The sequence below is a fragment of the Corythoichthys intestinalis genome, chromosome 12, assembly GCF_030265065.1.
Source record: "Corythoichthys intestinalis isolate RoL2023-P3 chromosome 12, ASM3026506v1, whole genome shotgun sequence".
Taxonomy (NCBI): Eukaryota; Metazoa; Chordata; class Actinopteri; order Syngnathiformes; family Syngnathidae; genus Corythoichthys; species Corythoichthys intestinalis.
The window spans coordinates 55,522,185-55,532,793 of NC_080406.1; the positions used below are offsets into that span (position 1 = coordinate 55,522,185).

A 10,609-nucleotide genomic window follows, 5' to 3' on the forward strand; every position below is an offset into this window, starting at 1 on the left:
TTTTCTTCCAGAATGTTCCTGTATTTGGCTGTATCCATCTTCCCGTCAATTTTAATCATCTTCCCTGTCCCTGCTGAAGAAAAGCAGGCCCAAACCATGATGCTGCCACCACCATGTTTGACAGTGGGGATGGTGTGTTCAGGGTGATGAGCTGTGTTGCTTTTACGCCAAACATATCGTTTTGCATTGTGGCCAAAAAGTTCAATTTTGGTTCCATCTGACCAGGGCACCTTCTTCCACATGTTTGGTGTGTCTCCCAGGTGGCTTGTGGCAAACTTTAAACGAGACTTTTTATGGATATCATTGAGAAATGGCTTTCTTCTTGCCACTCTTCCATAAAGGCCAGATTTGTGCAGTGTAAAACTGATTGTTGTCCTATGGACAGACTCTCCCACCTCAGCTGTATATCTCTGCAGTTCATCCAGAGTGATCATGGGCCTCTTGGCTGCATCTCTGATCAGTTTTCTCCTTGTTTGAGAAGAAAGTTTGGAAGGACGGCCGGGTCTTGGTAGCTTTGCAGTGGTCTGATGCTCCTTCCATTTCAATATGATGGCTTGCACAGTGCTCCTTGAGATGTTTAAAGCTTGGGAAATCTTTTTGTATCCAAATCCGGCTTTAAACTTCTCCAAAACAGTATCTCGGACCTGCCTGGTGTGTTCCTTGGTTTTCATAATGCTCTCTGCACTTTAAACAGAACCCTGAGACTATCACAGAGCAGGTGCATTTATACGGAGACATGATTACACAATGGTGGATTCTATTTATCATCATCGGTCATTTAGGACAACATTGGATCATTCAGAGATCCTCACTGAACTTCTGGAGTGAGTTTGCTGCACTGAAAGTAAAGGGGCTGAATAATATTGCACACCCCACTTTTCAGTTTTTTATTTGTTAAAAAAGTTTAAATTATCCAATAAATGTTGTTCCACTTCACGATTGTGTCCCACTTGTTGTTGATTCTTGACAAAAAAATTAAATTTCATATCTTTATGTTTGAAGCCTGAAATGTGGCGAAAGGTTGCAAGATTCAAGGGGGCCGAATACTTTTGCAAGGCACTGTAAATCAGTCTCATCTTCAAGTTTAGCGTCCGCACATCATCAAAAACAATCACATAAACTAGCCCCAAGTATTCGACCACAATTGAAAATGCACAATAAACAGTACAAAAGGGGTTTTATACAGCCATGGCCTCTGGATGTTTCACAAGCAACAAATGTCCGCGCAGGCTGTCATCTCTTCACTCGGCTGCTTCCTCATGTGTGCGTGTGCCGTGTGTGGGGTTGGCCGGTGTGTAAATGCCCTTGCATGCGGAAGTACAACCTGCTCTACACTTCCTGTGCCAAAATAAAATCATGCATCACAAGACAAAAGTCAACATAAAAAAAAAAAAAAAAACAACGAGACTCAGGCGTCGTAAAGTCAAAATCACGTAAGTCGGCTACGTCGTGACCGTGGGACTACCTACCTATATATTATATATATTATATAGCTATATAAATATATACTAGTATATATGAATTATTTTATATTTTGGCCAAAAACTGTAGAAGCTATTGAATTGAAGAAGCTTCATTTGGCCATCACTGCTTAATGTAATCTCTCACTTCCCTTGGAAGAGACAGACAACCTCCAAGCATGCATTGCAGCACTACAAATGTAAACAACATTGAACTTCATGTTCTGTACAAATTTGGTTTTGTTAGGTTTTGTGTTTGGTTTCTCCTTGTGTGACTTGTCCCTGTGATTACCCATTGCTCTCACCTGTGTGTGTTTTCCCAGTGTATCCTGCAATCTGCATCCACCTGTGTTACCCAGCTGTTCCTCGTCTCGTTACCCCTTGTCTGCGTATATAATGACCCAGTTTCTTGTCACTCCTTGTTGCATCATTGTCTATGTCTATGTCAATGTCCGTGTCTACATCAACGTCAAGCCAAGCCCCGTCCAAGTCCTCGTGTACCCGTCCCTTCGCTTAAGTAAGTTTTGTTTGAACATTTCCTTTTGAGCCCTAGCCCTTTTGTTTGTACTTTGTGATTTTGTTAGTTACAGAATGACGCAACCACTAGTGGACCCAGCGGGAAAGATTCATTTTCGGCCTGCACGTCGACACCCTCAACCCACCCACAGACCACAACACATTTTTTCGGACTCTGATTTTTCAGATTTTGAGGAGGATCACAATTTATATGACCTCCTCTATTCTGACTCTGACTCCGACCCAGATTTTTTTTCCATGCCCTTTTCTTCACCCTCTCGGTTTTTTTCAGGCCTCCCTCATTCCATACCACCCAGTCTGTCAATGAACCCTGTCCAAAAGCCTCGGCGATCTCGTCCACGCCGACGTCGTGGGCACGTCTTGACGGCTCGGCTTCCCGAGGCTCCACGCAGTCAAGTGCCCGCGCCGACTCCACGCAGTCAAGTTCCCGCGCCGGCTCCACGCAGTCAAGTTCCTCCCGCGCGGGCTCCACGCAGTCAAGTTCCTCCCGCGCGGGCTCCACGCAGTCAAGTTCCTCCCGCGCCGGCTCCACGCAGTCAAGCTCCTCCCGCGCCGACTCCACGCAGTCAAGCTCCTCCCGCGCCGACTCCACGCAGTCAAGTGCCCGCGCCGACTCCACGCAGTCAAGTGCCCGCGCCGACTCCACGCAGTCAAGTGCCCGGGCCGACTGCACCAACAGACTCCTGCGACCAAGCTGCTGTCCCACCAGCAGATTCCTGCGACCAAGCTGCTGTCCCGCCAGCAGACGACCACGCTGCTGTCCCGCCAGCAGACGACCACGCTGCTGTCCCGCCAGCAGACGACCACGCTGCTGTCCCGCCAGCAGACGACCACGCTGCTGTCCCGCCAGCAGACGACCACGCTGCTGTCCCGCCAGCAGACGACCACGCTGCTGTCCCGTCAGCAGATTCCTGCGACCAAGCTGCTGTCCCGTCAGCAGATTCCTGCGACCAAGCTGCTGTCCCGCCAGCAGATTCCTGCGACCAAGCTGCTGTCCCGCCAGCAGACGACCAAGCTGCTGTCCCGCCAGCAGACGACCACGCTGCTGTCCCGCCAGCAGACGACCACGCTGCTGTCCCGCCAGCAGACGACCACGCTGCTGTCCCGCCAGCAGACGACACCACTGCTGTCCCGCCAGCAGACTCCGAAGTTCCTGACCCTCGCCCCGACGATGCTGCTCCTCGTTTCCTGCCACAACGTGGCGGTATGGACGACCGAGCACTACCTCGTCTGGGACGCCCGCCTGATCTGCCCGTGCGGTCACCCAATGTCTGGCGCCGCGGGCGCCCTCCCGATCGACCCGTGCGATCGGCCCACGTCTGGCGTCCTGGACGCCCGCCTGACTGGCCGTCTTCTGCCCTCAGCCGAGCGTATGGCTACTCGACTTTGGCAGCGAGCTAAACCGACAAAGAAACTTGGAGGCCCGAACTCCTTCCTCTCATTTATTTCTTTGTGTCAACGTGTGTGCGTGTGTGTGGTAAAACTGAAACATACATAAAACACAAATGTTATACACAAAATAAAAGGTTCTATACAATAACATGTTTATGTAAATAACAGAAAACTGGCTCCATTATGAGCAAATGAAATGAAGTGGCTACTTTAGCTTAGCACAAAAACGTGTGGGTTCGCGCCACATAAATAACAACAAAATAACAGAATAGACACACCAAAATTACATCTAACCCACTGTTAAAACGTACAAACTTACAGATTTTGTTTTGTCAAGGGTTCCCAACGATGTATGGTGCAGAGGAGGTGTGTAACGTCTTAACACCTCAAGGCCTCTTTTCCAACTGAAATAAAAAGTTCTTTCTGCCTGCTGCTTACAGCAAGTCGCCACTAGGGGAAGCCGAGCGCAAACAGCAATACCAAAGAAAAACTTAAGATTCTGAGTTAGAATAGCGACATCCTGTGGACGGATGAACAATGTACAATCTTAGAAAGAAATTAAACCCAAAAAGTAGTCAACATAAGACCAGAGGACATAACACTCCCCGCCTGACATCTGCAAGATGTCAGCTCTTAACTAATGAACGATACACAACAACAACTCGTTTTACATGCTACCCTTAGACAGCAAAAGCACAACTTCACGAATTGGGCGAATGTAAAACCTATTCTCGCCGTTTCGGCAAATCTTAACCTCAACTTTTCTGACATTACCGTCCTCACTTGGGAAAGATTTTGTGATCAGTCCGAGTGGCCAATTATTCCTATGTTCCAGAGACTCCCTCATTAAAACAACGTCGCCCATTTGAAGGTTCGGCTTTTTTATTTTCCACTTGCGACGAACCTGCAAGCCTGCGATGTATTCTTTCTGCCAACGACTCCAGAAAACATTAGCTAAGTACTGCACGCGCTTCCATTGGGCTTTGAATAGGTCACTGGTCTGAAACTGCCCTGGTGGAATCGGTGGTGTGCCAACCTTTTGCGTGAGTAGCATCGCAGGAGTAAGAATGACTGGGTTTTCGGGATCTGTAGAAACAGCCGTTAGCGGGCGTGCATTTACAATTGCGGTGACTTCAGCTAACAATGTCACGAGTACTTCATGTGTGAGCTTCCCATATGGATGTTCAAGGAGCATTGCATTGAGGATTTTTCGGGTGACGCCGATCATGCGTTCCCAGGAACCAGCCATATGGGATGCATGTGGAGGATTAAACTGCCATTTGCACGCACTGTCTTTCAAGAATGTGCCTATTTTGTCATTGTGACAGCCTAGTTTGTCTATTTGGAGCTCTTTGCAGGCACTCACAAAATTTGTCCCACAATCAGATCTCAAGAGTTTGGCACCACCTCGGATGGCAAAGAAACGACGCAGTGCATTAATGAATGACGATGTGTCCATTGACTCAATCACTTCAATATGAATTGCACGTGTACTCATGCAGGTGAATATGACTGCCCATCTTTTAGCATCTGCATTAGCACCACGCGTTTTTCTCACTGTAACGGACCAGGGACCGAACACATCAAGGCCTACATTTGTGAAAGGAGGGTCCGTGGACAGCCTGTCTTCAGGTAGCTCAGCCATGATCTGTTCAGGTTGCCTGCCCCTTAATTTGCGGCATGTGATGCACTTGAAAATCACACTGCTTACTGCTCTTTTTCCTCCCACAATCCAAAAGCCCCCTGCTCTGACTGCTCCCTCCGTGAAATGCCTTCCCTGGTGACATAATTTTTCGTGAAAGTGTCTTATTATGAGCTGAGCAAGATGGTGCTTTCCAGGGATTAGTATGGGATTGGTTTCTTCTGCAGACAACTGTGCTTTCTTTAGTCGGCCTCCAACTTTAAGGAGCCCTTGCGTGTCAACAAATGGATTCAGTTTGCTGAGTGGACTTGAGTTTTTTAAAGCTGTGCCTTTTTCAATGCATCCAATATCTTCTGCGAAGACCTCTCTTTGAACGGTGCGAATGATCGTGGTCTTGGCTAGTTGCAGTGACTTTTCAGTTAAATGTTTGTTGCAGTTGTGCCAGCCACGACAGGAAACCTCAGAGTTGTTCTTGAATGATTGAGCTATATGTTGGAGTTTGGCAATAGCCTTTTGCAGCACCTTCCAACTTGAAAACCTTTCAAATCTGGCACTATTAAACTGGCCTTTTGATAGGGTGGTAGTGCAAGTTGTTACCTCAGGACGCAACTCACAGTCAGTCTCTGGGTCTATGAGATCGAAGGTTTGACTTCGAACTTGACTTTGGTCCAACCTGGAGAGGAAAGCTGGGCCTCTGAGCCAGGTGGAGCTGGAGAGCTGCTCAGCGGGCAACGCTCGTGTGGCATGGTCTGCCGGATTTAAGTGTGTGGGCACGTAATGCCACTGGTGAGTTTGTGCAAAGCGCCTGATGCGTTCGACTCTGTTGTGCACATAAACGTGAAAGCGTCTCTTGGTGTTTGAGATGTACCCAAGCACTACCTTTGAGTCTGTGTAAAGATTCACCTGATCGACTGTGACATCCAGCTCCTCTAGAACCAACTCTGCTACTTCCACGGCCAGGACTGCTGCACAGAGTTCAAGTCGGGGTATGGTGATGTCTGGTTTAGGAGCTAAACGTGCTTTGCCGAGGAGGAATCCCACTTCGCTGTGTCCGTCCTCATTTGTGAGTTTGAGGTAGGCTACCGCACCTACGGCTTTTGTGGAAGCATCACAAAAAACGTCAATCTCTATTCTTTGGGCTGCAGACAGCGGTATTGAAGTGTACATTCTGGGAATTTCAAGATGTTGTAGGTGTCCGAGGGAACTTTTCCACTTTTGCCACTGTTCTAATTTGTCTTTTGGCAGTTCAGTGTCCCACTCTGAAACATTTGTGGAAATGTCTCTGAGTATGGTTCTACCCCCTACGATTACTGGAATAGCAAAACCAAGTGGGTCGAACACACTGTTGATAACTGACAGAACTCCCCTTTTTGTGAACGGCCTTTCATTTACTCTTACTTGGAACTTGAATTGGTCAGTCAACAGCTCCCATCCTAAGCCCAAACTGCGCTGCATTGGTGGGGTAGTCTGCCCAATGTCAAGACCTTGCATGCCTACAGCACGATCTTCGGTTGGAAAGGCTCCTGTTATGAGAGGACAATTGGATGAGATTTTGTGCAGGCGTATGTTACACTGAGCCAGCATCTTCTGTGCCCTACTAAGAACATCAATGGCCTGCTCTATGGAAGAGAATGACTTTAGCCCATCATCTACATAGAAGTGCCGTTCAATGAATTCTTTTGCGTCACTGCCAAATTCCATTTCTCCTTCTATGGCTGTTCTTTTCAGTCCAAAGATGGCGACTGATGGGGAAGGACAATTACCAAACACATGGACAGTCATCCTAAATTCTTGCACTTTTCCATCAAGGTCATGATTTTGGAACCACAAGAAACGAAGGTAGTTACGGTGGTCTTCTCGTACTATAAAGTTGTGAAACATATGCTCCACATCTGCCATAACGGCGTATGGGTCGGACCTAAACCGCATCAGAACTCCTACGAGAGTGTTGTTAAGATCTGGTCCCTTGAGGAGCACGTCATTGAGAGAAACATTGTCAAGTTGAGCACTCGAATCAAAGACTACCCTAATTTTTTCTGGCTTTTGCGGGTGGTAAACGCCAAAACTAGGGAGATACCAGCACTCTTGATCTGGCGCCAGTGCGGGCGCTGGTTCGGCATGGCCCTTGCTGAATATTTTCTCCATAAACTCAGCGTAATGCGCTCTCATTTCAGGTTTTCTTCTCAGCGTTTTGCGGAGCGACATTAAACGATTGTAGGCCTGCTCCCGATTGTCAGGTAGGCGCCGCCTAGGTGAGCGGAATGGAAGTGGAGCTACCCAGTTATTCGCCTCATCTTTAGCAAAGTTGTTGTGCATAATGTCTAGGAACAACGCATCTTCTGCCGAAAGTGCAACTTTGTCGTCATTTGTTGTTTGTTGGAAAATATGTTGTCCTAGTTCCGCTTGTGTGTTTAGTGGATCGTTTTTGGTGTATTTCTCTTTGATAACGATTGTGTTTTCGCAAGGACTGAGGAACGTGGGACGTCCACTGTTTAGAACGTTCGTCTTAAATGAGTTCAATGTGGGTTTATGAGCTCCAGAGAGACAGACATCACCTATGACAACCCATCCTAAATCGAGACGCTGGGCATGAGGTGCATTGTTTGGCCCATTTACCTGACCACGAACTTTATGAGCCTGAATGATGTCCCTTCCCAGGAGCAGAAGAATGTCTGCCGATGGGTCGAGAGGAGGAATCTGTGAAGCGATTGATCGCAAATGAGGGTGAGCTGCTGCTACCTCAGGGCTGGGAATTTCGTCTCTATTATCTGGAATCTGATCACATTCTGTTATTGTAGGCAGCATCATGGAGACCTTACCATCTACATCTTCTACAATAAAGCCATCAGCTTTGCGACCTCGTGTCTCTGATAAACCTGCACATGTTCTCATGGTGTATGGGAATATGGTACCTTGCACATTAAACATGTCAAAAAACGCAGATCTGGCTAAGGATGAATTGCTCTGATCATCCAACATGGCATATACCCTCTTTTTCTTTTCTGGAGAAGTTCGGCGATATACATTAACTAAACAGATCTTTGAGCATGATTTTCCTTTTACGCCTTGCCCACATACTTCTGTGCAACTGGCTGTGTTCACAGGATTTGGGCCCTCAGACTCCCCGCCGTGACTCTGGGTTGGGGGATTAAAGTCTTGAGGTGTCCATGGAGGTGGACCGACATGCATGGCAGACACATGAGCATCGCTATCACATTCTGAGCATTGGATAATAGCTTTACAGTCTCGAGCCCTGTGATTTGTGGACGCACAACATTTAAAACAAATGGCGTGCTCTTTGAGAATGTTCTTTCTTTCGTCTAGTGTTTTCATTCTAAACCCCCTGCATTTGACGAGTGAATGTGGTTTTTGGTGGATAGGACATTGTTTGTCTGGATCGGGTGCTGTCAATTTAGCCGGACTGATCTCTATTTTATTCACCGCCAATGGAACTCTGTATTTGTCTCGTCTTACTGATGTCTTATCAACCCTTGGATTTATTACGTTTGAACACTGTAACATAAAGCTAGGGTCTGTTCTCATTTCAGCGTAGTCATTTACGAACCGCACAAAATACGAAAAAGGTGGATAGACTGCACCGTTTTCCCTTTTGTATTTGGTACCTTGTGTAACCCATGACTCCTGGAGTCCATATGGGAGTTTTTCAACTATCGGGTTTATGCCCCTTGGTGTGTCGAGAAAGCTAAGACCCGGCAAATAACTTTCACTTTTGGCATACGATAGCTCTAACAGAAGATCAGCAAGCTCCTGCAGTAAGTGAGTGTCTTTGTTGGAGATTCTTGGAAAAGTCTGCAACCGTTGGAAGAGTGAGGATTCAATTACCTCTGGAGAGCCATAAGTCTTGTCTAGCCGCTGCCACAGACGTTGGAGACCTGCCTGTGGATTACTCACGTGGACCGCCCTGATCCTCTGAGCGTGTTGAAGAGACTCCCCGCCGAGCCACTTGGTGAGAAGGTCGAGCTCTTCGCTGGGCTTGAGATTGAGGCCTTCCGTCGCGTTGCAGAACATGGACTTCCAGGACAGGTAGGACTCTGGCCGGTTGTCGAAAACCTTGAACCCCGATGTCAGCAGATCACGCCGTGCTAGATAGGCTGCTAAATTGGACAGTTCACTTTGTGGGGTTGCTGAAGGTGTAGGCTGGTGTGAGATGTCCGTTCTCGCACGATGAGATTGGAGATGCTCTTCGTCAGCGATGTCGATGTGACGCACATGTGGAAAAGCACCAGCTGATTTTGGGCTATTTTCTGGTTGTTGAGAGTCATTGTGCCTAACCAGGTGCTCAGTGTTTGGCGTTTGTGTGCCATCTGCTTGCACACGCTGGTCGTCAAAGTGAGCATGCACATACTCTTGTGCACGCCTGATGGAGGGGGGTGTCTTGGAAAATACCCCTTGCTCGCTGAGGTCGACTTTGGCGCGCTCCTCTTCTTCGAAAGTCGCCTCCCAAACTTTAGCTGCGGCGAGCGCTGCTTCTGCTTCACCTTCCGTCTTCAGAGCGTGTAGTGTTGCCTCGATGCGTGCCTTCTCGACCTCCATGTCGATTTGGCGTTTGGCGTACCGTGCTCTGGCGTAGGCAGCTTCGGCGTCTGCTCGTGCTTGTGCAGCAGCTTGACTCGTTCTGGACCGGCGTGAAGAATGAGAATGACTGGCCTCCGACCTGGTGACCACTTGGCTGATAGGTGGTGAAACTTCTTGCTGAGACATCTTGGGTGCTTGATGTGTTGAAAATCTTTTTACTCTTCTGCCCTCAGCCGAGCGTATGGCTACTCGACTTTGGCAGCGAGCTAAACCGACAAAGAAACTTGGAGGCCCGAACTCCTTCCTCTCATTTATTTCTTTGTGTCAACGTGTGTGCGTGTGTGTGGTAAAACTGAAACATACATAAAACACAAATGTTATACACAAAATAAAAGGTTCTATACAATAACATGTTTATGTAAATAACAGAAAACTGGCTCCATTATGAGCAAATGAAATGAAGTGGCTACTTTAGCTTAGCACAAAAACGTGTGGGTTCGCGCCACATAAATAACAACAAAATAACAGAATAGACACACCAAAATTACATCTAACCCACTGTTAAAACGTACAAACTTACAGATTTTGTTTTGTCAAGGGTTCCCAACGATGTATGGTGCAGAGGAGGTGTGTAACGTCTTAACACCTCAAGGCCTCTTTTCCAACTGAAATAAAAAGTTCTTTCTGCCTGCTGCTTACAGCAAGTCGCCACTAGGGGAAGCCGAGCGCAAACAGCAATACCAAAGAAAAACTTAAGATTCTGAGTTAGAATAGCGACATCCTGTGGACGGATGAACAATGTACAATCTTAGAAAGAAATTAAACCCAAAAAGTAGTCAACATAAGACCAGAGGACATAACAGGCCGTGACAGGCTGGTGTTGCTCCCTCCTCCGAGCAACCTTCTGACTTTTTGTTTCCTCGGGACGTCTGGGATCCGTCCCTTGGGGGGGGTACTGTTAGGTTTTGTGTTTGGTTTCTCCTTGTGTGACTTGTCCCTGTGATTACCCATTGCTCTCACCTGTGTGTGTTTTCCCAGTGTA

General features: G+C 47.5%; 2 protein-coding genes across 2 annotated transcripts; both read right to left on the reverse strand.

Annotated features, from left to right (window-relative positions):
- Positions 1-3,400: 3,400 nt before the first annotated feature.
- Positions 3,401-6,198, reverse strand: LOC130926527 (uncharacterized). Its single transcript, XM_057851452.1, has 2 exons — positions 3,709-6,198; positions 3,401-3,480 (listed from the first exon to the last, which is right to left on the reverse strand). Exon 1 carries the CDS (start codon positions 6,196-6,198, stop codon positions 4,057-4,059), a length of 2,142 nt encoding a protein of 713 aa, XP_057707435.1. The 3' UTR covers positions 3,401-3,480; positions 3,709-4,056.
- Positions 6,199-6,446: 248 nt separating this feature from the next.
- Positions 6,447-10,129, reverse strand: LOC130926528 (uncharacterized). Its single transcript, XM_057851453.1, has 2 exons — positions 7,648-10,129; positions 6,447-6,554 (listed from the first exon to the last, which is right to left on the reverse strand). Exons 1-2 carry the CDS (start codon positions 9,751-9,753, stop codon positions 6,525-6,527), a joined length of 2,136 nt encoding a protein of 711 aa, XP_057707436.1. The 5' UTR covers positions 9,754-10,129; the 3' UTR covers positions 6,447-6,524.
- Positions 10,130-10,609: the final 480 nt, after the last annotated feature.

Excerpts from the sequence above, each read along its gene's own strand:
- LOC130926528 (XM_057851453.1), bottom strand. The coding sequence starts at position 9,753 with ATGTCTCAGCAAGAAGTTTCACCACCTATCAGCCAAGTGGTCACCAGG. Across the intron at positions 6,555-7,647 it reads CTCATAAAGTTCGTGGTCAG|GAGCCTTTCCAACCGAAGAT; the intron begins GTAAATGGGCCA and ends CTCTCATAACAG.
- LOC130926527 (XM_057851452.1), bottom strand. The coding sequence starts at position 6,198 with ATGTACACTTCAATACCGCTGTCTGCAGCCCAAAGAATAGAGATTGAC.